This window comes from Primulina huaijiensis, chromosome 1, assembly GCF_012295235.1.
Source record: "Primulina huaijiensis isolate GDHJ02 chromosome 1, ASM1229523v2, whole genome shotgun sequence".
In the NCBI taxonomy this organism is placed as follows: domain Eukaryota; kingdom Viridiplantae; phylum Streptophyta; class Magnoliopsida; order Lamiales; family Gesneriaceae; genus Primulina; species Primulina huaijiensis.
Window position 1 is genome coordinate 26,793,213 of NC_133306.1, and position 27,274 is coordinate 26,820,486.

General features: G+C 34.0%; 4 protein-coding genes across 5 annotated transcripts; 2 read left to right on the top strand and 2 right to left on the bottom strand.

Annotated features, from left to right (window-relative positions):
* Positions 1-291: 291 nt before the first annotated feature.
* Positions 292-3,251, bottom strand: LOC140990855 (vesicle-associated membrane protein 722-like). Its single transcript, XM_073460684.1, has 5 exons — positions 2,935-3,251; positions 1,730-1,871; positions 1,532-1,652; positions 1,361-1,423; positions 292-721 (listed from the first exon to the last, which is right to left on the bottom strand). Exons 1-5 carry the CDS (start codon positions 3,122-3,124, stop codon positions 575-577), a joined length of 663 nt encoding a protein of 220 aa, XP_073316785.1. The 5' UTR covers positions 3,125-3,251; the 3' UTR covers positions 292-574.
* Positions 3,252-5,025: 1,774 nt separating this feature from the next.
* On the top strand, positions 5,026-6,414 carry LOC140970671 (uncharacterized). The gene is made up of 3 exons (XM_073432501.1): positions 5,026-5,403; positions 5,631-5,785; positions 5,971-6,414. The coding sequence occupies exons 1-3, from the start codon at positions 5,208-5,210 to the stop codon at positions 6,298-6,300; spliced, it is 681 nt and encodes a 226-aa protein (XP_073288602.1). The 5' UTR covers positions 5,026-5,207; the 3' UTR covers positions 6,301-6,414.
* Positions 6,415-7,146: 732 nt separating this feature from the next.
* LOC140990862 (guanine nucleotide-binding protein-like NSN1) lies at positions 7,147-10,754 on the bottom strand. Of its 2 annotated transcripts, none has more exons than XM_073460707.1 (9): positions 10,635-10,754; positions 10,303-10,547; positions 9,921-10,032; positions 9,662-9,835; positions 9,111-9,346; positions 8,656-8,920; positions 8,393-8,572; positions 7,759-7,970; positions 7,147-7,642 (listed from the first exon to the last, which is right to left on the bottom strand). In XM_073460707.1, the coding sequence occupies exons 1-9, from the start codon at positions 10,651-10,653 to the stop codon at positions 7,286-7,288; spliced, it is 1,800 nt and encodes a 599-aa protein (XP_073316808.1). In that variant the 5' UTR covers positions 10,654-10,754; the 3' UTR covers positions 7,147-7,285. The 2 variants fall into 2 exon arrangements, with proteins under 2 accessions (XP_073316808.1, XP_073316798.1); XM_073460697.1 differs by having other exon boundaries at positions 9,915-10,032.
* Positions 10,755-11,504: 750 nt separating this feature from the next.
* LOC140990875 (uncharacterized) lies at positions 11,505-20,892 on the top strand. Its single transcript, XM_073460715.1, has 7 exons — positions 11,505-11,600; positions 18,228-18,425; positions 18,788-19,100; positions 19,222-19,444; positions 19,664-19,810; positions 19,913-20,036; positions 20,443-20,892. The coding sequence occupies exons 3-6, from the start codon at positions 18,874-18,876 to the stop codon at positions 20,006-20,008; spliced, it is 693 nt and encodes a 230-aa protein (XP_073316816.1). The 5' UTR covers positions 11,505-11,600; positions 18,228-18,425; positions 18,788-18,873; the 3' UTR covers positions 20,009-20,036; positions 20,443-20,892.
* Positions 20,893-27,274: the final 6,382 nt, after the last annotated feature.

Here is a 27,274-nt window from a genome sequence, read left to right on the forward strand (position 1 = left end):
AAAAAATCATTATCATTTATAGGTCTGAGATCTTATAATATCATAAATCTGTTTAGATTATCAAAATAAAATCATGTCATGCTATTTCACGGGCATCCATACAAATTTAAAAGTTGTTTCTTGAGAACAACCAAAAGGTAAAACATTTGTGCTGGTAATATATTACAAATTTAATATGAAATAAATGGAGATATAAGAGTTCCGAGAAATACTCAGAGCTATATTATTCATGACTAAGACTACTATAATAGTCTTGATCACAAATCTATTTTGACAAGGATCTTAATCATCTATCAACAAATAATTTATCTATAACTGACATAAGATTGTCAGAGGAGAAGGTTTAAATTGAGTAACGAGTAACAACAAAAAAACATCTTAAGTTTCCTAGAAACATCAATAATGACACTTTAAACTGGCATATTAAGAGGATTTGGAAATACAAAACTATACAACAATTGTCACACAAGATACAGATCATACAGACATGAATGGCGTGATGTATCACAAAAATTTCAAGTGAAACTGATAATGCAAAAGTGGCAGCGTGAATGACCGGCTTACCAAACACAGGCTAATGACATTTGAATCCACCACAGACCGACAAAACAATGATAAGGATCAGGGCGATGATAATGCCAAGAACAATTAGCTTTATCTTCATGTTTTGGAACCACATCTTTCTCCTCATCTTGGTTCCTTGTGTCCTGAAATCTTGTGCCTGTGACAGGAGATTGACGGCTCATGAATATTCAGTCTACTGGAAAACCACATTATAAAGCTACATACGAGAAAGCAAATGACATAATAAAAGGAGACTCCACGGTGTAGCAATAATAAAAAAATGGAAAGAATCCCACGGGAGAAAGTCACGGACAAGGTGGAAAAAGTATGAAGTAGCCAAAAAACAAAAAGAATAGAGCTATAAACTGCACTGAAGGCCAGATGTCAGTAGGATCCTCAACATAACAACTGGTATTTAAATATCCAATCCAATAAAACCAACCACAGTCGTACCACAAATCAATTTACAGATAGAAATCCAAAATTGAGACCATTAAAGTAGTTTAAATTATTTTTTTAATAATCCATAAAGTTCTATAAGCAGCAATTCCGCTTCAGAAATGTTTGTCTAAACATGTAATATCAATTCCTACATGTATATCACGAGCAGAGTTGATAGATTCAAATAATTTCTACAAGACTGCAATAGAGGCATAATCTCAGATGAATTCAAACTATCGGACTCCAAATCCATATAAAATTACGCAGATATGGCATCCAAATCAACATGTAACAGCAAGAGATCCAATTTTCAGAACTTAAGACAATATACAATGGCTAACAGGACTTTACAAACCTGAGAACGAAGATTTTCAGTTTTATCAACCAGAAGTTCAATTTTCTCTCCACGGTCAAGAACCTGCATAGAAAGAAATCTCAGGGTTAAATGTCACACATTTCATCAGAAACCAAATGCATCCTAATTATCTCATCACATATTAGCGATCTGTGATGTTTAAATTGTCACCTTTTCAATGTTTTCCATCATCACCCCTTTAACTTCTGAAACCTGAGCTTTCACCTTTGCAAGCTTGCTAATCTCCTCTGGATGATCCACACAATACTGCATTTGTTCCTTCATTTTGGGTCTAAGTTTTGATGACATAAGAATTAATCTAATGGGCATAGAAAGGCAAAGAAAACTGTCACTAAAAGAGAATATTACCCAAACTCTTTATTCAGGCTGTTGGCGACAGCTGTTGCAGCCTTCCCTCCTGCATATTTCTTGGTGAAGTCCTCCTTCACTCGCTCAAGAAATGCAATTGGAATCTGTCTTCCAGCAGATTCAACAGCCACGACACAATAAGCTGTTTCCAACAATAGTTATTTTTTAACCATCAAAAGAAGTATGAAAATAAAAGTAAATAGAAAGCAAAAGCAACATAGGTGTATCAGTCGTGTATCATATACATCATACAGCAACAGACCGATACACGTGTACAAGCTTCCTGATAAATCAAACAATCAATACCAAGAAAATCTTTGATCAATTTCATTTTCAAAAACACAATACTAGATGAATGAAGTTAAAACTGGAAACTACATGGGTGGTCACTACTACTGTAGGTGTCCATTATGTTGAAGCAGACAGTAACCTGGTCTATATAGAAATATGAAACTTAAGACTGAATTAAAGCGAGGGTGTGAAGAGTGGAAAAGCCTTGTGAGGTCCAGGAACAGTCAGATATCGTCTCTGAAAAACAGAAGGCTATTCACATAACTTCAAGATCACAAAGGAACAAACTTACGATTGCTTTATTGCACAAGAGACTCTATTTAAAGGTGAATTCAGTCCATGTAACATAAAATCACAGATAAAAAAGGTCACGTACAAACACATCGGAACCCCAACAGATCTACACCATGGTGTACCACATGAGATAACAGTATTTTAAATACCTATAGATATTAAAGAGTATTAATATCTATAAATGGGACAAATAAGCGAATTGACATAAAGTGAAAGAATAGACAATAAAACAACCCATCACTCTCCATACTATTGAACTGATTACTTAAAAATTCTGCCAAGGCAATTGTAGATTTCTACCGAGTGAGGGCCCTTGTCTCTCACAAAGTCGTTTTCACTAGTTGTTACCAATTTCGCCAAAAATTGGAGTCACCCATTGAAACGAAATCGCACTTCAAAAATTTTAACAGCCGATCCAGAACCTGTAGCAAAAAAGTTCTAAGATACTAAAGGGCAAGTCACACCGAAGGACCACGAAACAACCCCTAAAAACTAAAAATCAGGCGAATCGGAGAATGACCAAAACGAGCACGCAAAAAAAGAATTTAACAACCAGCCAATCATATCCGATAAACAAAACAAACATGGAAACAAATAGATCAGACACGACGCCGCCTTACTGAATCCATCCTCGACGAGGTAATTGAAGGTGTGTCCATCGCAGTTGTACGTAAACTTATTATTGGTGGCTGGAAGTTTCTGTAAACACTGCGCCGCGATTCCGGTGAAATTCCCCGTGAACTCAGTGTACTCCGCCAGAATCACCGTTCCACGCGCCACAAAACTGTAGATCAACGAGTGCTGCCCCATTCCTCCTCCTCTCCCCGGTGAAAAACCCTAGGCCGAACCTCTGAATATGTGAGTATGAATCTGTTTTTTGAATGTTCAAACGAAAAATGAAGAGAGAGAAGTGACCAAATAAGTGATATGGATTTATATTGGGAAAGTCTAGAGAGAGAAAGGGATAGGGAATTAGGCGGAGGATGCCGTGACATTGCCGGGACAATGACTTCTCATCATATATAGTTAATAGGATGGGGTCTCGTGTGATACCGTCTCACGGATCTTAATCTGTGAGACGGGTCAACTCTAACCATATTCACAATAAAAAGTAATACTTTTAGCATAAAAAGTATTACTTTTTTATGGATGACCCAAATAAGAGATTCGTCTCACAAATACGATCCGTGAGACCGTCTCACACAAGTTTTTGCCTAGTTAATAGTTAATAATATATCACATTAGTGAGATTTTTCTTATAAAAAAATATATTTAAATATGATTAGACTTAAGAGTTTTATAAATGTATTTTATCAAATACAGTATATTAATAATGTGTAGTTTGGAACTCCATTTATCTCAGTAAAAAAAATGACTCAAATATGAAATGTGTACGGGCATGATTTGCAAAATGATTTTTTAGAGTAAATGGAAATTATGATAATAATAATAATAATTGAATGAAATTAACAAGTCGTTGAGAACATATCAAACTAACTACAAAATTGTCTTCGAAATGGTGATCCATAATTTTCAATGCTTCAACCACCTCACCGATTCTCCTTTTTTAAATACACATGATGCAATCCTGGCGAAATGCATGAGCTGGGTCGAGTGCTCCACCGGATCTGCTATCAAGATAATGAAGGGAATAAGAGCAGTGAGATATATCTCCGTAATATGGCTTCAGCTGTAACCTGCACACAATGAAATGAACTCGTGAATGGGCGCCGGAGGGGTGTCCGACGTGGCCACTCCGATGCTTAAGTCAGCATGTGTAAAAGAGGAAGCTCTTTAGAGAAAATATTGCTGCTCGTATGAATAGGTGTGTGCACCTGTCTTTAATATAGAACGAACCTGATATTTATAGTAGCAGATGTGATGATGACCTCGTTCTTCGTGCTACCTACTAATTATAGTAGGGCGGCTACATTCTGACATGTCAAATCATACACCAGTCACATCCCGCCTGTCTGACTTTGTCAACCACTTGAATTAGTGTCAGAGATAGGACGGTCGCCCACATCCAATTCTGCTAGTGTACTCGAGTGCGGTGCTCATATCGAGGTGGCCCGGTTAGAATGCCTATCGGGGGTTTATATAAGAGCCCGGGCGTCTGGTTGCCCGGGGAGTAGAGCCCGGGCTTGCACCTGCCCGGCTTCAGAAGAATCCATCCTGCAAATTGACCCTGATTTGGGAATCCATCTGATATCTCGGGTCATTCATGACCCGGGCTCTTACAGGGGTATCAACACATATTGGTAGATAATAAATTCTCTAAATTGTTCACTCTCAGTGATTGTGTGGGTGAATTCGGGAAAAGAAAACGTGCTTAATTATTTTTTATTTAAAAAAAAAAACATCTCATATTTGTTATTTTTAGGGTAGACTTAAATTGGTCAAAATTTTCTCTCCACTTATTTTTTCCTAACATGCATTATCAAATTTTTTTTATATAAAAAATAATACTTTTTTCATAAGTCAGATAAAAAATTGGGTATGATAATAGTTTTTGAAGATTTGATGACACTTACAATATCAATTTTCTCGATTCAATGAATTTTTATCTCTTGAATGTATCTGAACTATGAGTTAGCAAGGTAACGAACGATAATGCCGATTAGCTTCAGTGTGTACGTGTATGAGTTTATATGTATTAATATTAATATTATTTATATTATCCAATATAGTACTCCAACGCCAACCCCATGAGATCGGCTACAATGTACTATTTTATTAACAATCAATTACTTCCCAGTTCCCCCACTAATACTCCAACGACAACCCATGAGATCGGCTACTGCTCATAATCCAGCTCTCTTTGAATTTCCTTTCTGAATCCGAATTCCCCGATCGACTACTCTTACTGTTACACCGCGAAAAGTGAAGACGAATGGAGATGAGGGGAGTTGGGACACTAACGCCACAGTCCTGCTACTCACCATGTTCACGGCCACCTCGTATCGCAACGAAAATCCTCCGATCCGATGTTCTCTTGCCGGATAATCTTTTGTTTTCTTCGAATCTCAGGGTCAAGCCTTCTGGGTTTCCGAGGATCAGTCTCAGGTGCAACGCTATTGGCGACTCGGGTACGCTTGTCTACAAGACTTGACTTTTAATCTTCGGTCTTTTTCTTTGCTTATTATTATTATTATTATTATTTGGTGGGTTAATTCCCCTTTTATAGCATTGAATCATAATACCTTCATGCTGGGATCTACTTTTTCCTGAAAATTGTAGTTCATTTGAGATAGCCTATTCAATTACAATTTAACTAGAATATATTTGGTCGGTACTCGGTATTATAATTTTGCAGGTGGAAATGAGTGCAAAGCAATGCTAGATGCATTTTTCTTGGGAAAGGCATTGGGGGAAGTAATTAATGACCGTATACAATCAACTGTGGGTAAATTTTTTAGCGTAATAGGTGGATTGCAAGCTGATTTCCTGAAGCAGGCGCAAGAATTCCAGGTGCCCACAATCCATCTCTGCAAATAAATGTGTTTTCGCTGACGGATTCGATTTGATAAATAGATTCACATATATATATATATATATATATATGATGAGTAGCATTATGCTTGGTTGCAAACTTGCAATTCCGATTAATTGCTAGTAGATTTGAATCAATCCTAACATTGAAGAAGTATCCGCAGGAGGATGTGCTGGAAAGAGCTAGCCGGGTTAGGGAGGAAGCTATGCGTGAAGCAAAGGATGGCATAGAGTTAGTTTCCAAGTCCATTGAAGAAGGCGTATCAGCCGTCGATGATGTTGCATCGAATGCATCCACAGATGTATCCTCTGCCATGGATAATGTTACAGAGACTGCATCCTCTATCATTGGCGACGTGACAGCGACCACATCCTCAGCCGTAGACGACGTTACTGCGACTGCATCCTCGGCCATTGATGCAGCTCATGACGTTGTTAAACGATCAGCAGACCGATTTCCGAAGATTATTCCAAAGCCAGGTAACGATCCATAGACTTGAGATAACTAAACGAGTAGTTGTTTATACATTGATGGGGATATTCTTGTACTGTCTTGTATTTGATCACACGTTCGTATTTTATATATGATCATCTTCAATGAAATAAGTAAATAAAAACAGAAAAAAAAAAGAGAAAAGAAAACAGAAGGGTAGTTTGTACTTTTATCAATAAGTCGTGGCAAGCTAGGATTAAATGAGATAAGAATGATTTCATTTTTTTTATTTGATATAATTTTGGGAATGACAACATCTATTTTAATGAAAATACTTATTCTAAAAAATATCAAAAGATGCATTCCTATCATGTTGTTGGGTTTATCCATTCTCATTTTTCAAGTTGGGAAAATGAGAATTACCATACATACATATATAATTTCTATTTTTATTGTTTGAAATATTTTGGTAATAAATATTTATAATGATAATAAATAAAATCAATAAAATTTTATAATTTAGTTATAAAATAAATATTAAAAATAATAATGAATTAATATTAATAAAAAAATATTAATTTTAAAATTACTATAAATATTTATTTTATTTTATTTCATTTTTTAAGTCAATCATAGTAATTGAGTGGATATACCATTTAATTTTTATTACTATTCCATTCAAAAATTCATTTATTTCACATCTTATTCTATTCAATCAAGCATGACCTGAAGATCAATTTAGTTTGTTGATGAAATTTTGTATAGATAAATATAATTGATTATTAAAATATTTAAGTAGATATAGAATAGTATTTAAGAAATAATAATATGTTTGATTTAATTGATTAAATTTGAAATAAAATAGTAAATAAAATACAAGATTACAAAATTTTCTTGTAAGAGAAAACAAAAATTACTGATAACCGGTAAATGACACTAATTTAGTTCCACGAGCCAAAATCTTAGGATCCACAACATACTGAACCAATTCAATTAAAAACCTGGACTCATTTGATGACATAAATAACTGCTGTATCACTCCTCAGTTACTCGGTATCCAATTCAACCCCAGAAGGCACTTCAAACCGATTCTTACTGCTAGCTGGGGCACCATCATTGGCAACATCCGAGGCAGTTTCCGTTCTCATATAATCAACTCCAAAATCATAATCATCATCATCATCCAAACCATGTTCCATTGTAGATGGTCGACTATCCTTTTTCAATCTTTTCTTCTCTGCTTTTTTCAACTTCGTGTTCAGCATGCCCTCCTCGGAATACAACTTCTTGTTTTGTTTTCTATTTGCATATTTATCTTTCTCTGGGATATCACCCTTTTCGTTAGATTCCATGGACTCATCCTCGACGTTGTTCTGAGTTGAAGTTGGTGGTTGTTCATCATGCTGCATAAACATACTCAACCAAATTTATTAGACTTATCAATAGTGTGGAAATCTAAGAAAGCATGTGAGAGATTGAATTCCTGAAAAAGGATACAATAAGTGGGAAAATCACAAACCTCAACAATCATCATGCTGAACTTTATAGGAAGATTTGATGGAACTTCAACTGGGTTGAAATCATTTACAGATTTCAAACTGCCGATAAACGAAGATTCACCACCATAAACTTCATCCACATTGAACTCTTTCCCAAGTTGTGAGACGATTTTAGCCTCGGAAGGCTCCTCTACATTCCGAATGGGAGGCATGGTGTAATATGGAATTTTACCTACGGGGAGAATCACAAATAAAAACCATGTTATTTTAACCCCCGCTTGCACTGTGTCTAAAAGGAAAAGCTATTTTGTTTGCATTCACTGTCGACTTAAGTTTTAGCACTCTTGTCCCATTTTCAAATCAGCAAAAAAGGCAGAAGTCCTACAAACTGTCACTCCTTCATGCTAAAAAAAGTGTAGCTTAGTACTAGAGCGCGGAATTTTGTGTAAGCCGACAAAACTAAAACAGAAAAATTTTAGAAACTAGGAAAATAATGAGTTATAATAATATATAAGCCTATAAAATTTTTTGTTGGGATGGGGGGAAGGGGGGGGGGGGGGGAATTGTAACCACTCCTGCCGGCCCGTCTAGGTTTGTCTCCCATGCAACAATACATGTTCTTTTGATGAAGTTCATAGAGATGAGGAGTCATACCTACATTCCAGTCATGCAAAACAATCCTTGCAGCAGATTCGACATCTACAATACCACCTTTTTTTAGCTTTCCCCGGACTGTAGCAACTATCTGAAGGAAATCGTCAACAGAACTAAACCCAGGAATCTTATACAATGTCACTAATATTTTATCTGGGCAAAGCTTGAGGATTTCCTTAACTGTAAAGTTAACACCGAGGAATAAAATAAATACTCAATTATGAAATCAGGATCAGTGGATTATCTTAAAAACAAGAACTCACCAGGACCAATTGGATCGTCTAATTTTTCAATTCTCTTGCAATTACGAAGAGCAATGGATGCATCAGTTTCAGATGATTTTAGCATCACAACCCCGGGACAGTCCAATAATTTAACATTTTTATCCAGCTGAACTTCTTGCATAGATCTTGTCAAGCCAGGGGTGGCACCAACATTTGCAACCTGAGATCTTTTCAGGCTATTGATTAGGCTACTTTTACCTACATTGGGAAGGCCAATAACCCCCACGGTGATAGATTTTTTGATCTGCAGAAAAATTTGAAAATTAATTTCCCACAACACACTAAATACATGCATGACGTTACTATGCACTTTTAAGAGAATAAGTACTATAAACAATAAAAAAAGTATGAGAAAGAGGAAAAGAAAATGAATTCCATGTATATACACCAAACTTATCGACTAGGACTCATATTAAATTTCCACCAATACTTACATCATGGCTTCTAGAATAATTTTTCAGCAATTTTATGAGAGTTTCAGCCCCCAGACAGTCGCTTGTTTGCAGGATATTGCTTGCCTTCCCAGATTTCGCAGCCTTCCCAGCCTTTCGAGTAGATTTCCAACCCAGGTTTGATTTCTGTTCTTGGGTGCTGCATTTAAAGGCAACTGTTGGTAATTCCTCTCTCAGATAGTTGAGCCATTTTTCAGCAACTTCACGAGGAACAAGATCTGAAACATGAAAAAAGGTGTCAAGGTAACATATTTTGATGAGTTCTCTGCAAACCCTGAATGATGTGCACAGAAAGCATCTACGTGAATGATCTCTATGAAGTCAGAAGTATTTAAAACTAATGGAAATAAACATAAATTCCATTGACTTAATTACTCGCACAATATCTTTTAAAAAGATCACAACTTGCCAGCATTTCAAGCTGATATATTCATTCACCAGAAAAAGTGTTTTAGGGCCAGCACAAATTTTAACAATTGTCTCCAAACTTAGGACCATAAAGTCAGAAAAGAAACGCAGATGAGCAAGCATACCAATTTTATTGAGAAGCAAAACAAGACGTTTATCAGGCCCTGATTTCATCACCATGTTTTCCATGTCAACACAACGTGTACCAAGGGGATCTCGGGCATCAAGGACCTCCAAAATTACATCAGAAGCTTCGATAACTTTCACCAACTCCTTATAAAATGATTTCTCTGAGTTGTCTGCAACAAAGTAAAGAATTTTTTTAAAAAACAAATACATCAAACCAAAACATCAAAACACCATAAATCTCTCACATACCCAAACCCCGAGTTTTCGAAGCTCGGATGGAATTCTCAGCGACTAACTCCTCTCCACCAGAAATATCTTCTCCTTTCATTTCCTCATCTTCCAAGAGCCCCAATTTTCTCTTTTGAGCCTAAAAAATTAAGAAAAAAGGTTTAGATAGCAGAGTCTAAATCCAAATGAAAAAATCTGAATTGGTTTGTGAAGTTAATACATCCCGGGGAAAACTTTCAGCAAGATGTGTCAAATTTAATCCTTTCAAATATTCTAAACACAAAACATCAAATAACAAATCTGAAACCCAAAAATAACATCAAGAAGTAATCACAAATGCAGTAAACACGAGCCATCAATCAAATAGAATGCGCAATAGAATAATAAACTAAAAGCATAATCGAATTACCCTCTCCTTGCGAGCGGATTTCTTATCCTCTAGCTCCTGCAAGGCACGCTGGCGGCGTGCCTCGAGCGCCTTGAGCTCCTGTTCCTTAAAGGGCCAGTCATTGGGGATGCCCGGATCCTTCTGAACTTTGGATTTCTTGTTGAATCCCAATTTCTTTGCTTCCTTGGCCTTCTTCTTGTGATGCTCCTTTACTTTCCGAATAATCTTGTACTTCTTCTTCAGAGACACCCTCTTGCTCTTGCTCTCTGAGAAAATTCCAACACACAAATATGAGTACAGGGAAAAAAATAAAATCTGCTACTACACACGAATGGACAATGAAATATGAGTACTTTTGCTTTTCTTCACCATGGCTGGATTCTACGTGTAGACGAAGTACGAGACGGAGGGGCGCGGGTTTTCTTAGGGTTTACAAAGGCAGGAAAAATAACAGGCGAGTCGGGTAATATTGGGTGTATTTGAAAATGGATTTACATAAACGGGGTTATTTAGAGTAAAATTGAAAAATCTTTCAATTTTATTTTATATTAATATAATAAAGAAAATATATTGAAAAAATAGGACATACTATTTAAATTATATTTCAAAGCTTAAATCAGACCAAATTATTTTCAATTAATACAAAAGTTCTCGTGATATCGTTTCACTTATTAATATTGTAAGACAGATAATATATTCGATCAAATTCATGAAAAAATATTATTATTTATATCATAAACATTACTTTTCAATTTATATATAAGTCAGGTTAACCTGTCTCACAGATATAAATACATAAGAGTGTATCACAAATCAACATTATGAATGAAATCTTAAAAATACCAAAACGGCATTCCTTCCTAATGCCAACTCAAAATCATATATTAATTTTGTTGGGTTTTTATTTTAAAAAGTATATTAAATACACATTGTATTATTAAAAATAATGGCATAAATATAAATGAATTTTGTTAAAATAATCATGAATAGAGTAATTGTTTCTAGATTAGAAAATTGAAAACCGAAGACTTAATAAATAATAAACAAATTAATTATTCGAAATTTCGAATTAAATGGATTGTGGGGCTAATTGGACGGACCAGGCATCAAGGTTTGGGTTTGGTCCAAACCACCTGGACCTGGACCGTAGTTCGGTCCAACTCAGCCATTTTGTTGACCTCATCAGTCCTCTGGATCTTCAGCTCTTCGGCTCTTGTAATATGTGTAATATGTTCATTGGTCAGATAATTCTTTCATTTTAGAAAAAATTTCCATGCGGAAAACGGGTTCGCGCGCACTCAATCCTCATCCATTCCCATGTAAGATGTACACTTTTTTCTGTAATTTTTTGTCAAAACGCCAATTATCTATTGCATTTTCGTTTACGTTGAATTTAGGGTTAGAGTTTTTTTGCTTGATTTAATTTATTCTCTTCTTCATGGGAAATGTATGTTCCTCTAGAACCACGTTGGAATTTGATGTTTTTGGCATTGAGCATTACTGCTGAAATTGTTACTACCTGTGTAACATTTTGCATAAACTTGGTGGCTCAATGTATTTTTGTGGCTTAATGCTGGAAAGCGGATGACACCTCTGAACCGTGCCTGCTGTTCGGCGCAAGAAAATGGTGAAATGAGAAAATTCTTGTTCTCGTGCAACTGCTTTATGTTAGAATTTTTTCTAAAAAAAATCATGTTTCTGCACCTATATAAACATGATAAAACTATATGCGGAAGCAGATCGATTATTACCTCCGGCTATTGAAAATTTTGATTTCTCTGCTTTTCCTCTCGGTTGAAGCCTTCTAAGCACTCCACCCTCTCGATAGATGGTGTATATTTCTTATGAAGTGTGTGTGCTTAGGGACCTCAATCGCTCTATTTATAGGCGTTTCTCATACCATCGATGAGTTATTGCGGGAGCCGAGATTCAGAAGGAGAGTCGTGTACGCATATAAATTTTCTTCGCTGTCGCCAATTTCAATTAGACACGCTACTTCTTTTAACACGTGTCATATTTATTACATTCTCCCACTTGACACATATATCTCATTTACCATAGGAGAAAACAGAATACATGAATCATGGCGATAGTTCCTCTAGAAGCGAGTATTATCTTCCATGTATCACAATGCATTATGTATCTCAAACTGTATAACTTAATGAATAAACCTTATGTTTATTCGAGGTCCAACTTTATTGATATTTCTCAAATCAATGAATGTGTACACAACAAATATGAGAAAATATTACATCATAGTTTCATTAAATTTGTTCTTACAACAAAATTACATAAAGGAACCAAGTCCCATTCTTTCTGTATGATCCTTAAATTTCAATGGTGGCATGCCCTTAGTCAAAGGATCCGCAATCATCAATTCAGTGCTAATGTGCTCGATAAGTAACTTCTTATCTTTAACACGTTCTCGTATGGCTAAATACTTAATGTCGATATGCTTGCTTCGACTACCACTTTTGTTATTTTTAGCCATAAAAACAGCAGCTGAATTATCACAATATATTCTTAATGGCTTAGATATAGAATCCATGATTCTAAACATCGAAATGAAACTCTTCAACCATACACCATGTGAGGTTGCCTCAAAACAAGATACGAACTCAGCTTCCATAGTGGAAGTAGCAGTCAATGTCTGCTTTGCACTTCTCCAAGATACAGCTCCACCAGCTAGCATAAAAATATATCCTGAAGTGGATTTTCTTGAATCAATGCAGCCAGCGTAGTCTGAATCAGAGTAGCCAATTACTTCCAAATTCTCAGTTCGTCTGAACATAAGCATATAATCTTTGGTCCCTTGAAGGTACCTCATTACTTTCTTTGCAGCTTTCCAATGGTCTAAACCTGGATTACTCTGATATCTTCCCAACATCCCAACAACAAATGCAATGTCAGGTCTAGTGCAAACCTGAGCATACATTAAGCTTCCGACAGCAGAAGCATAAGGAATGTTTTTCATTTGTTCCCGCTCTAGATTATTCTTTGGGCATTGGCTCAAATTGAATTTATCGCCTTTCACAACGGGAGCTATACTTGGTGAACAATCTTTCATCCGATATCTCTCTAAAACTTTGTTGATATAGGTTTCTTGAGACAGACCTATAATACCTCGAATTCTGTCTCTATGTATCTTAATGCCAATGACATAAGATGCATCGCCCATATCTTTCATATCAAAGTTTTTAGAGAGGAATTGTTTCACCTCATATAACAAATCCTTATCATTGGTTGCAAGTAATATATCATCCACATATAGAATAATGAAACATATCTTGCTCCCACTGACCTTCTGGTATATACATTGATTCATGGGGTTCTCAACGAATCCGAATGAAGAGATAACATCATGAAATTTTAAATACCATTGACGGGAGGCTTGTTTCAATCCATATATAGATTTCTTAAGCTTACAAACCAATTGCTCACCATTACTAGAGAAGAATCCTTCAGGTTGTTTCATATAAACCTCTACCTCTAGTTCTCCATTAAGAAAAGCTGTTTTCACATCCATTTGTTGCAAATCTAAGTCAAAATGTGCAACTAATGCTAGAATGATACAAAGAGAATCTTTCTTAGATACAGAAGAAAAAGTCTCCTTATAATCGATTCCTTCCTGCTGAGTGAATCCTTTAGCAACGAGTCTTGCTTTATACCTTTCAATGTTGCCTAATGAGTCTTTCTTTGTTTTGAAGACCCATTTACATCCAATGGCTTTTACACCATCAGGCAACTGAACAAGATCCCAGACTCCATTAACTGCCATAGACTTCATCTCTTCTTTCATAGCATTAAACCATAGTATTGACTCATTACAACTCATGGCTTGTGTAAACGCTTCAGGATCATTTTCGGCTCCGATGTTAAAATCCGATTCTTGTAAATACACAACATAATCACTAGATATAACTGATCTTTTTACTCTAGTAGATCTCCTAAGGTTGTTTGGTTGATCAACAATTTCTTGTTGTTCTTCATTAACAACTTGATCTACTGGATTTTCATCAGCGATTTGTGGAACTTCAATAACTGGTTGTCTAACACCCATTTGGTCTTGAGGGGTGTGAATAACAATCAATCTGTCATTTGAATAAGAGGGTTGTGCATTAATGTGATCATTCTCAAAAACTATGTCATGATCACTCCCACTAATCAAGTCATTTTCAAGAAATTTTGCATTTCTTGATTCCACAATTCTAGTGTTGTGAGATGGACAATAGAATCTGTACCCTTTGGATTTTTCGGCATACCCAATGAAATATCCACTTATAGTTCTTGGGTCCAGTTTCTTTTCATGTGGGTTGTAAACTCTTATTTCAGAAGGACAACCCCAAACGCGTATATGTTGCAAACTCGGTTTCCAACCTTTAAATAACTCAAATGGCGTCTTTGGGACAGCCTTGGTTGGAACTCGGTTTAATATATACACAGCTGTCTTAAGAGCTTCAGTCCACAAAGATTTATGAAGTTTAGAGCTAAGAAACATGCTCCTCACCATGTCCAATAATGTTCGGTTTCTCCTCTCAGCTACGCCATTTTGGTCCGGAGAACCAGGCATAGTATATTGGGCAACAATCCCATGTTCTTGAAGAAACTTCGCAAACGGACCAGGTGCTTGTCCATTCTCAGTGTATCTACCGTAATATTCTCCACCTCTATCAGTTCTCACGATCTTAATATATTTTCCACATTGCTTCTCCACTTCAGCCTTAAAAACCTTAAAGGCTTCAAGTGCTTCGTTTTTATTATGAAGCATGTAGATATACATGTATCGTGAGTAATCATCAATGAAAGAGATGAAGTATTTCGGACTTTGCATGTCCATATCTGGACAACAAATATCTGAATGTATGATTTCTAATATTTCTGTACTCCTCTTGGCACCCTTTTTAGACTTATTAGTCTGCTTTCCCTTAATGCAATCCACACAAGTCTCAAAATCAGTAAAATCTAAAGTACTGAGTACTCCATCATTTACTAATCTTTTAATCCTCTCTATGGAGATGTGTCCCAATCTCCGATGCCATAATATAGAGGAATCTTCATTTATAACACATCTTTTAATACCTCCTTGAACATGCATAGTGGTGTTATTATTTTGTAAATAAATAGAGAAAAGACCATCAACCATTGTACCATTTCCAATAAGATTTGATTTATAAAACAAATTTATTGATTTATCCAAAAACTGAAATGAATAACCAAGGGGTACAAGTTTTGAAACCGAAATTAAATTCCTAGAAAAACTAGGAACATAAAATGTCTTTTCCAATTTTAAAATATAACCACTATTCAACACTAGGCAGCAAGTCCCAATAGCCTCCACATGCGAAGACATCTTGTTTCCTGAATAGATGCTCCGCTCATTTTCTATTGGCTTCCTTAGGTTTTGCATACCCTGCAAGGTATTTGTAACATGGATTGTAGAACCAGAATCAATCCACCATGTGTTATAAATCATATTAACCATATTAGATTCATAACAGACAAATGAAGTAGGAATACCTTTCTTTTCAAGCCAGTCCTTAAATTTATTGCAATCCTTCTTCATGTGTCCCGTCTTTTTACAGAAGAAACACTTGGATTCTTTCTTAATGTCAGGTTGAGGTGGAATTATTCCTTTTCCTTTTCCCTTGACTTTGGCTTGCTTCTTATACTTTCCTTGTGTAGTCATAAAGACATTATCACTTGTTTCCATCAACAGCCTTCCTTCCTCTTGAACACACATGGTCATTAATTCATTGATTGACCATTTATCCTTATGTGTATTGTAGGAAATTTTGAAGGGTCCATATTGTTGTGGAAGAGTGCATAAAATGTAGTGCACAAGAAAAGTTTCAGACATTTCCACTTCAAGTGTCTTGAGCCGAGCCGCTATGTCCCGCATTTTCATTATGTGCTCTCGCACACCTCTCACACTGGTGAGCCTTAATGAAGAGAATTCCATAATTAGGGTGCTCGCAAGTGCCTTATCTGAAGACTGAAATTGTTCATCAATAGCCTTCAGTAATTCTTTGACATTATTATGTTGGTCAACAGAACCACGCATACCAGCAGAGATTTTGGTCTTTATGAACATTACGCAGAGTCGATTAGATCGCTCCCATTTTTCATAAAGATCAACATCATCCGGAATGCTGTTTTCAGTAATAGCAAATGGTTCGTCTTTCCGTATAGCATAATCAATATCCATCCACCCTAATTGAAGAAGAATTCTTTCTTTCCATATTTTATAATTATCACCCTTTATTTCGGGAATGTCACATTTCATATCAGAAAAACTCGCAGGTTGCATAACTGCACAAAATATCATATGCTTAAAATTTTGAGACAATATCATGTTTTACAAATGTAATTCATGTTATAAAAATCTAGTGACATAAAATTTGTCTGTGGGCTAAAATTTTAATTCAATAAGATTTTTCTGTAACTTTATGATAAAACTATCAAAATGTATTTTCCTTAACTCCTGTGGGTAAATTAAGAAAAATATAATTTGATATTTTAACCTAATTAGTTATATAAATATAATAAAAATCCATGTGGGGTAAAATTTATTATGTTTATATAATTAATTACAATTGTTGTCCATTATGTGATCCAAATCCTCTTAATGCATAATTTTCCATAATTAAGGATGCTGTGGCTATTCCTTAATTATTTAAAATTATACGGTTCACCGGACAAATTGGACAAAATTTTGGCTTTACTTTAATACTTTATATAATAATTATTTAGTAACATAATCAACATTTTCCAAGAGTGCTCCCAGGAAAGATAGTTAGTGCTAAGGCCCTTTAAATACCTAACTCCTAGTCAGAGCAACATTCTTCAGGGAGACCAGTTGCTAGTCAAGGCAGTTTAAACCGATCTATGAAGAACTCCCCCAGATCATGTTTTCTTACGTCACCTTATAATTATTATTCAACTTAATTATCCACATTTATGTGAATCTTTATAAGCCAAAATTTTTTATTAAATAACTTCATATTCACATTTTTACTTAATATGAACAAATATGTTCCCCATCAGTTTTTCTCTTCAATCAGAGTAGTGATAAAGTGAGGATCACATTTACGTAAAAATGTGGACTCCTCATCAGTTTTTCTCTTTTATCAGAGTAGTGATAAAGTGAGGATTATTTGTTCATTTGTGAACATCTGAAATATTTTATAATATTATATTCACATTTTACTTGATATGTTCATTTTAAATTATAAACAACTCAATATAATTTAATATGAGCATAATGTGAATATTGATTTACCAAAATATTTTTCAATACAATTTTCATTTNGAAACTGAAGAAGAAGAAGATACTGATGGATACAAATCAAGTGATGGGGCTGATGACGTAGATTTGGAAGATGAAGATGACGATTAAAATAACATTTGATATTTCATCTATCACATTTTGAAAGACTTTTTATTTTATTTTGTTTTTTTTGATAATATTTTGTTTATTGTGGCGTGACGTAGATTTGGAAGATGAAGATGACGATTATAATGACATTTGATATTTCATCTATTACATTTTCAAGGACTTTTGATTTTATTTTGATTTTTTTGATAATATTTTGTTTATTGCGCTTTTTTCCGTAAAGCGTGCGCTTCGCTTTGCGCTTCGCGCTTGAAGCCCCAAGACACTTGAGCGCTTTTTTGCGCCTCGCGCTTTTGACAACTATGGTACGCATATAAATTTTCTTGGCCGTCGCCAATTTCAATTTGTACACGCTACTTCTTTTAACATGTGTCATATTTCTTACACTTTATTCTTGCTTAACATGATTCAATTTTACAGTGGGTTTTCATTAGGCTATTGATATCTGAATTATAACTTTGTCTGCATAGGCAGCATCATTTTATCCTGAAAATTTAAGTTTTTTGTGATTCATGAATCATGAATGCAATTCTCAATGCTGCTAATTTTGCAGGCGCTAATTTGAAATCTGGCGTGAACTGAGCATTTTGCCACAATGCATACCAGTCATTTATTAAGCTAATCCATAGGAAGAGACTCTGCTCATGGCAGTATGTGCAATTATTCCATCCATTGCCAAGCTACAAGCTTATGAATTTTTTTTAAAAGAGCCGTTATTGCTGACAAAAACTTCTCATGTGCCAACTCAAAGGTTTCTTTTACATATTCAGTTTGTTCAGTATCCTCCTAATATGCATAAAATCTTTGTCATCACTTGGATCGACTTTTTTTCGCTGAAGTCATTCTGCTGAAATAAGTGTAATTGTGTTGTAGTCAACCAATAGATTTTTTTTCCATTTGCTATAAAACATCAGTCTTTTCAGTTTAACTTCGATTATATTTCTTCTCATGTATGTATTTGTGCTTGTTTGGAAATGCTGTGCTGTCATGGGAAAACTTGGATTAGATGTATATGTAGGATTTTTTATTTTAAATTCTCAAGCGTATTTAACTATGAGCTATATATTCATTAAATGATGTTTTACATTTGTATCGATTCTTGATAATTTATAGGAATATTTATTGTACGAGTTGTAAAGTTGAGCAATTATCTCTGTGGAAGGCCCACGACCTCATTGCTCCATGCTTAAGCATGTCAAATGGAATTCCAAATCCCAAGACTCTTAATTTGCTTGGGTGCCCTGGTGAGTGCTGATGGTGCTAATTCTTCTGACTGGGTTCCTGTTGCGGACCAGGTCCTCCTGTTGGAGAGTATGATCCTTACGTTTATTGCTGGAGCAATTCCTAGTGAAAAGTACTTGAATAATAATGCGACAAGCAGATACCAGGATGATGTCGTCCCTGAAAGCTCTTCTTCCTTGGGTGGGTAAGGAAGGTTAACTATCGAAATCTCATCACGGTTTATATCTTTTGTGTGTAAGATTCTGCTTAGATATTAATAGGGTTCTGTTATATTCCGTTTTATGATTTGGTTTATTTGATTGCAGTGAAATGACCAATGATAATAAGGTTTACTTGCAGTTTGCGTGGGATGTTGTGAAAGGCAAGCTTATGGATTCCTTATCTGCTATTGATGTTGAGGTAGATTTAAGAGAAACACTTTCAGAATTTGAAGGAGACAATACAAAACGGCAGTCTAGTTTGTGTCCTGTTGCTGTGGGTCCCAGAATAAGATTGCTATGGACATCATTTCAGTGGTTCAACAAAGAGGCAGGCACTTTATTCTTGTTGTCGTGTACTTGCATTCCTTGTTTGTGTTGTTAGGAATTGCAAACCTTTTTTAAAAGGATTTTGGTTAAGGGGAAGAAGTTTTCCTTGGATTTTTCTTAGTACCTGCACAGACCAAAGACGCTAGTAATTTTTCACTTTTTCCCCCTTCGATATTTAATCTTCTGGTTTGAACAGAGGGTTAATAAATCTCTTCTTTAGGTGTCAAATATTTCTGCAAACTGTGTCTCAAAGTCAACCGAGGACTTTTCCTCTGTCTTTGCTGAAATTATTCTGAATTGCAGCCATAATCTATGTAAAGCATGGCTGGAAGATGAACTTCGACTGGTGTCCCGAAAACCTGACAAGGTTTGTTACCTCATGATTATAATTGGTACACATAATTGCTGCAATTAGCTTTCTAAATTCCTTCGATAAGCGTAAATATTATTTCGTTTCCTCCACTATTAGGAACTTCCTTCTTTGGTGGTCAATAAATTTGGTGCCTATGACAGTCTAATTCAAATTACAGAAAGTCTGGCAAGGAGGATTTATATGTGGAATTGACATATGCCCTTAAATTTGGGTCTTCCAGGTAATAAAATAGTGTTTGAAATATTTTGAAGGTTGAAAATGTTTCTTTGCAAACCGGTTATTTAATTTGAAAGCATTGATGTGCATTTATTTTAGTTCCCCCTGTTGCCTTTTTGAAATGAGAATCTTCTTCATTTCCTTTATTATCTCCTTTCACACAGAAGTATGATTGTTAATAGAAAATAACTTCAGGATAGCTTTTGTATCTTCCATTGCCACGTAGAAACATGGCCTGGGTGGCTGTATGGGTTCCTGATTTCCTAAGATTTGTTTTGATAAACTTCTTCATGTGTGTCTCTATTAATTTTTTTGTTAAGTTACCCTGCCTTTTGCATGTTGTTTATCGAAATCTTTATTTTCTTTTGTTCTTTTGGGAGCTAATATTTTTCGTTTTAATTTGATGTTAGAGTGAATCAGATACGGCACCTTGGGATCTGCCTTTTATCGTTTCTTGGGTCCTCACGACTATTTAATGGTTGTAAACACTCTAGCATTTCGAGCAAAAGTAGTTGTTTTATATGATATGCGTATATTGATGCACACAATCACAGGTAATGGATAGTGCAAGGAGAATAGCTTTTGCAATGCTTGCCTAATCCATTCTCTTTTTAGAAGCAGATTGCATATGCATTGGACAAGGATCCACAGTTTTTTGAATTGCCCCTTTTTGTTTGATAAGGATGACGACATGGAGTAGCAATACTAGAAGATCTGCTGATCACGTTGGCTGATGGCATTGCAAGCACGTATTTGGAGCTTATATCTGTGGACAGTAGCATGTTTAATGAAATGAACAACCTTGGCTTGAGCTTGTGTACCTTATCCACTAGAGCACTTCAGCGATTGCGCAATGAGGTGGAATTTATCTTTCACCTGGCCTGTCATTTTTATACAAATCTTCAGATACTTGTGTCAGTTTTTTAAGTTCTTTGAAAATGCTTTTCATCATAATGGTTCTTTTCTGAAGAGTTGTTCCATACTTCTCTCATGAAGTAATTGATTTTTATGAGAAATGAGTTTGTGTTCATTAAAATCAAATTCCCCACATATTATTTGGATTAGACCATACCTTTAAATTTTTTTTTCATTTACTGAAGGCAGTTGGTTATTCTTGTTTATAGTTGTTATTCATAACATTCTGAACAATTTGTGTGAGTCATATTGGGCATGCATTCAGAATCATGACTTTGTAGGCACCCGGCCCCAAGTTGTGTAGAAACTCAATGAGATCTGTTTATTACCATGAGTTTTAACATGGGGACCAAAGTTGCTAAAACTGTACGATCTGGAATGTAGAACATTGAGATATGCGAGCATTACAGTATAGGTGTTTTTGTAGATTTTAAGGTGCGAATCTCTGGTTCTCATGAACATTGAACCAATGGTTGCATCAAAACATGGCAGCAATTGTATCTATGTATGAAGATAGGTTCGAACTTTGCACACTTCGAAGCCTATCCATTGAGAAGTCCTACACAAATGAGGCCGAAAATTTTATTTGGTGGAAACACTTCAGTTTGATGAGATCAGGACCTGTATCATCAGAACTGCATTTTGTTGTGATCAACCAGGTTTCTGTACCTTTTAAAAGGATCAAGGAATTAAGGGTTTTGACTGGGTGGTATGTTCTACTCCATTTCACGCACACACGCGCGCGCGCGTGCATATACACACATCTTCAGATGTGCGAGCAACATTTTCTTATAATATGTTGCTGGTTGTCATTCTAAACATACTACTGATTGAAATTCAACTTAAACTCAGGTTTTGAATTCTAGCTATTTTTTGTAATTATTACCATTTCAAGAGCTGTTATATTTCTCAAATGTCAATGCAACTTCTGTTTTTAAGAAGCCAAGCTCTCAATGTTTCGAGCAAAAAGTTGGATGACTCTCAATGTTGCAGGAGGTACTATTTCAGTCTATTCCTTGAACTGGCAGATATCACCATGCCATTTGTAAGAACGGATGTTGCTAAAGTCAGTGATGCAATTTCATTCTTTCTGGTCAGCTTGATAGGGAGGTCATTAGTGCTTATCTACTCTGGAATTCGACAGTCCTTGCGATGGAAGTGAGGTAAAAACAATACATTACTTTGTTTCAGAGTTGTCCATCCCGTCATTTTTTTTCCTTTATTACTTCGCAACTTTCTTAGGTGTTACCATATCAAATCGATAACTTGGTTGTCCATTACGAGCTCCTTAGTTTGTGATTTGGGTAATTTTGATATTTTGAAGTGATATTTGCTTTTTATTTTGTCACTTTAATTGTTGAAAAAAAAAAAAAACACAGCTTTTCGTACTTTGTGAGTAGGAACAATATTCTTGCCATGATCGTTAAAATTGAAAATGATATTAATTATCTCGTCTTGCAAGCTTGAAAATTTATTTGAATGAAAAGTCGTGGTGAAGATTATAAGATATCGTGCCTAAAGATTATGGTTTTTGGCACTTTTTTCAGAAGTCTATTGCACATGCATGAGGTTTGCAATCGATTGAAAGCGTCGTTTTCTTGGCGGTGTTATTTCTCCAAATCTTTTATTTTTATCTTATCGTTACTTACTTTTACCCGACGTTTCATTAAGAAAACGCATGATGGGATGTCACCTTTTTTTTAAAAAAAAAACTCGAAATGAGCTGTGTGAAATAATTTCCAAGCTAAAATTTTGTTCCAGTCGTTTGCACAGTAGCCTTAACCTGTGTTTCGCAGTTGATTTGTCAATCGATGGTGGGTGACAATGGGAAAACGACATGCATTGGCTAATAATTCTTTCGAAAAGATCACAAAAATATAAAAAGTAAATTTCCGAAGATAATCCTAGAGCCCCACCATCTTTACACCACACATTACATGATCTTTCTCAAAGAAACTTCTTTACTTTAACCTGATTAATATTTCAGGCCCAACATTTTCTTGAAATGAGGTCTCCATTGTTGGCAATCACAAGATTTTCTTAGTCTTTATTTTGAAAAAACAAGGATTGTTAGAATTTTTTTTTTATCTAAATGTACGACTCGTTTATTGTTTTCTAAGAAGCCAATAATTTGGGATGAATGTAATAGTCTTTTTTAAATTTTTTTTACCTCATCATATCTGTGCCTAAAAGTCCTAAATGATAGAGACGAGTACTTCTCCATCATAATTGATCATGAGGTCTTAGCATGTCGAAATAATTATTTTAAATTGGGAGTTCTCAACTCTAAATTCCAAATATTTACTTCCTTCTTCAAATTTTTTTAAAAAAAATTAATGGAAAATCAAAGTTCACAATTAAATTTTCTATTTTACCTTATTTAATAAGTGTTTTAAAAAGAAAAATTATTTTGTGTAACGGGAGTAGGTAATGAGTAGGGCTAGTTGATAAAATAGCATATAATATAATATAAAATATAGACATTGAATCATAAATTTTGGAGGCAAAAATTTGTGTGAGACGGATCTCTTATTTGGATCATTCATGAAAAAGTATTACTTTTTATGCTAAGAGTATTACTTTTTATGCTAAGAGTATGAGTAGGGTTGGCCCGTCTCACAAATTAAGATCCGTGAGACGGTCTCACATGAGACCCACTCAATTTTGGACGTGTGAAAAAAGAAATATAACCTGTATATAGAAACAATATCAAAAAATTGAAATAGGTTTTTTCTCAACTAACTCTACATAAAATCTTTAACAAAATCCTAATTACACGGAATGGTCATAGCAAATTCTATGATTTTTTTTTATCTGACATTTGCGAATAAATAAAGATTATCGGATATGAAGTTTGAATAATAACATAAGACTAGCATCTCATTAACGGCTTGATCTAATGTGATATAACTGACATAATCGACTGAGTGAAGAGATAAATGATAAATACCAATAATGAAAGCAATTTGGACCTCTATTAAGACAAATCATTAGCTGGCTTGATTTGTCTCTCTATGTATGCAACAAGCAGTTGACATAAAATCAAAGTGATCATCGAAAAACGTGAAGCCAAAAGTTAGGGAAGAAAATGGCATTATTAATATGGTGGATGAAAAATCACAATCATTTTTCCAAAAAATAGCAAACTAAACATTTTTTTATAATTATAATTATAATATAATATATTTTATTACATTAATTAATAGGTGGCGTATGTGCGATATAAATTCTGTAAAAATATGGATTCATCGAGACTTTGGACATGATACTATAAAAAAAAAATATATTTGAACATAAACTTTTAGTGCAAAATTCACCGATATACATATAATTATATTTTATTAAAAAAATATCGTGTTACCTCTGTATGCTGGTTGTCTTCAATTACGTCTCCTTGGGCATGTTTTGTGTTACTTGGATTTTTATTAATATTACCTAACTAAGAAAGCTGGACGTTGATTACTTTCTAGTGGGACTGCAAATTATGCAGAATCGAGGACAATATTNATATATGTATGTCAATTTTTATTTTTGGTCATATATGTTTATCATTAGTATTCTATGTTATCAAATTTCAATTTTTGTCTAGTATCTTTTGATGTTTTTGTAATTTTACTCTTTTTTCATCAGGAGTATTGATGCGACACGCCGGCACTACATATTTAAGTGTTAAATTAGAACTGCAATGATGTTGCATAAGTGTCACATCGAAAAAACCTATAATTACAACAAAAAAAAAAACAATGATGATAGATGGAGAGTCTAATACTGAAATTTAATAATATAGATGATCAAAATTTAATAATATAGATGATCAAAATCAGAAGAAAAAAAACATAAATGATTCAATAAAACAATTTCACATATATATAAAAGTGAAAAGAGGATCTTGCTTTTGAGGATTTTCTTCGAACGAAGTTTGTGGCATGTGTCATAATCTTTCTCAGTGTAGGAAAGTCGAAGATTATGAAAGAAGCAAATTCATAAGCAAAAATTGGAGAAAAATATAGCAGCTGTTGCTTTGGCATTAAATTAATATTTTTTACGGATGAACTAACTATAATATTAGTATCACAAAATTGATCTGTAAGACTATCTCACATAAGTTTTTGTATTTGTGTAATTGGGGCAATGAATTTTTTATGTTGTATAAAAGTTATTAAACTCTAATCTTATTTTTACTTCCAACATTGCCATGAAATGAAATGTGATCAAACGCATTAATCCTAAGGCATAATTGAGCATCGATCTCCAAGGGAAGATTTTTCAATATTTCAACACCCTCACTATATATATATTCTATTTTTATTAAAGTTGAGCACATGATGGTAACCATCTAGGAAGGACACCAACTTTTTCTTCCAACTTTATCCTTATATGATACTAATATTACACTTTTGTTTTTTTGTTTTTTTTTTTAAAATTTCAACAAACACTTTTATTTTTATTTTTTTTATTTCAACAATTCAAATATCCATTTAGTTCCTCTATAATTTGTCAAATTTCACTTTAGTCTATCGATAATGATAAAAAAATCTGTACACACGCATCGCGTGTGCAGAGTAACTAGTCTTAATAAAATATAAGCAATCATGTTGACATGTGTGTGTAATTAAATTAGTTTTAATTATTTTTTGGTGTTACGTGATTTTATATGAAAATATATAAGATTATATTCAACTTTAAAATTTAAAAATGCGATTAGACTTTTTGATAATTAATTAAAATATTAAATAGGTAGTTTTTTTTACTATTGCTAAAATTTTCAATGATCTATAATAATTTTTTGATTTTCTAAATTCCGGGTAATATGGTCTTTTGAAAATGTATTATGATACCAAAACTGTTATTCTATATAATTCTTATTTATTGTAATAGAATATAGATATTTATTAACTTAATTTTAGTTGTTTTCAAATTACGAATATTTATAAAAATAATATATTAAATAAACTTTTGAAATCGTGGCTCATTTTGATCGAGGATAGATGGATTGAGTATAAAACAAAAAATGGAAAAAAAAAAAAAAGAAGAAGAAGTTTTGAAAATGGGGGCACTAGCCATCAAAATGGACCTTGAATTCATGGACCAACTGAAAAATTAACTAGGGAAAAGATTAAAGAATAAGAATTTTCCAATATTCACATATTCTGTGTTTATAATAATGGGATTCTAATTCTAAAAGGATAATAAAGTTGCCGCGATTTGACAACAACCATTCAATGATAATAATAAAAAAATCAGAATATTTATCGAATAAACTTGTCGATAAATAATTTTTAGTCTTTGTCCCCATATTATTCTAAAAAAAATACTAGATATTAATTATGCAACCTTATGATATATACAGACATGTTAAAAATGACAAGAATGCAACTTATAATTTATATATCATAAAAATAATATAATAATTATACATTCATAATAGAAGAATAAAATATTTGAATATATACTCTTTCAGTATCATATTGATTGAAAATACAAAAAGGAGAAGTGACTAAATGTAATTGATATATTACAATATTAAAGTGTGAATATAAAGTTAGTTTTGCGTCTATTTTTAAACAAAATGAGACCATTTGAGATTTCTAATTTGGAACACCGAAATTTGTTGTATGACCAAATGTTTGTAAAGCAAAAGTATTAGTTGGTGGTAATGATACAACTCAAAATTTTAAATCGTACAAAAGCTCAAACATCATGTTTCGATTGCTCTATCTAGTAGAGATAATTATTTTATCTAACAATTACTTTCTCAATAATCGCACTCTTTGCAATTAACGATGATCGAACCTGTGATATTGACATTAGTATCAATTGTAGAACTGAACGCTTGTCACTTTAACAAAATTACAACAAACAATTGTCTTGTCCATAGAAGTCGTTGTTAGTATCTCAAATATAGTAATATTTGTGACCAAAATTAATTGATGAACACAAAAATGACTAGTTTTCCTTTAAACAAGTGCATACTCTATTAAGTCCAACAATTGATTAAATACGACTGACTTTTACAACATTATAACGTGATAGCATAGACACGGTTTTGCTTTCATTATTAAACATATTTATTAAATATAAAATAATTGAAATTATAAAACCTTGATACATAAAATCAATTTTGTTATCTAATTAATCGTAAAAAAAATTAAAATTTCAAATAATATATATGATCACAACGACATCACCTTATTTTTTGTGAAATTTGCCTTGTCCATAAAAAGTTGAAAATCATTAATAATTTTTTTATGATTAGAGACATGATTTCCTCAATATTGGTCCGCCTCTTTGACTTTCGGAACAATTTGTCATGGCGAAAAGTCACAT

Coding starts and splice junctions, on each gene's coding strand:
- LOC140990855 (XM_073460684.1), bottom strand. CDS start 3,124: ATGGGGCAGCACTCGTTGATCTACAGTTTTGTGGCGCGTGGAACGGTG. Junction 1,424..1,531: donor TGATGGAAAACATTGAAAAG/GTGACAATTTAA, acceptor CTTTCTATGCAG/GTTCTTGACCGTGGAGAGAA. Junction 722..1,360: donor CTGAAAATCTTCGTTCTCAG/GTTTGTAAAGTC, acceptor CTCCTGTCACAG/GCACAAGATTTCAGGACACA.
- LOC140970671 (XM_073432501.1), top strand. CDS start 5,208: ATGGAGATGAGGGGAGTTGGGACACTAACGCCACAGTCCTGCTACTCA. Junction 5,404..5,630: donor CAACGCTATTGGCGACTCGG/GTACGCTTGTCT, acceptor ATAATTTTGCAG/GTGGAAATGAGTGCAAAGCA. Junction 5,786..5,970: donor AGCAGGCGCAAGAATTCCAG/GTGCCCACAATC, acceptor AAGTATCCGCAG/GAGGATGTGCTGGAAAGAGC.
- LOC140990862 (XM_073460697.1), bottom strand. Junction 8,921..9,110: donor ATTATTCTAGAAGCCATGAT/GTAAGTATTGGT, acceptor ATTTTTCTGCAG/ATCAAAAAATCTATCACCGT. Junction 7,643..7,758: donor TCAGCATGATGATTGTTGAG/GTTTGTGATTTT, acceptor ATGTTTATGCAG/CATGATGAACAACCACCAAC.
- LOC140990875 (XM_073460715.1), top strand. CDS start 18,874: ATGGAATTCCAAATCCCAAGACTCTTAATTTGCTTGGGTGCCCTGGTG. Junction 19,445..19,663: donor TTCAGTGGTTCAACAAAGAG/GCAGGCACTTTA, acceptor TCTCTTCTTTAG/GTGTCAAATATTTCTGCAAA. Junction 19,811..19,912: donor TGTCCCGAAAACCTGACAAG/GTTTGTTACCTC, acceptor CTCCACTATTAG/GAACTTCCTTCTTTGGTGGT.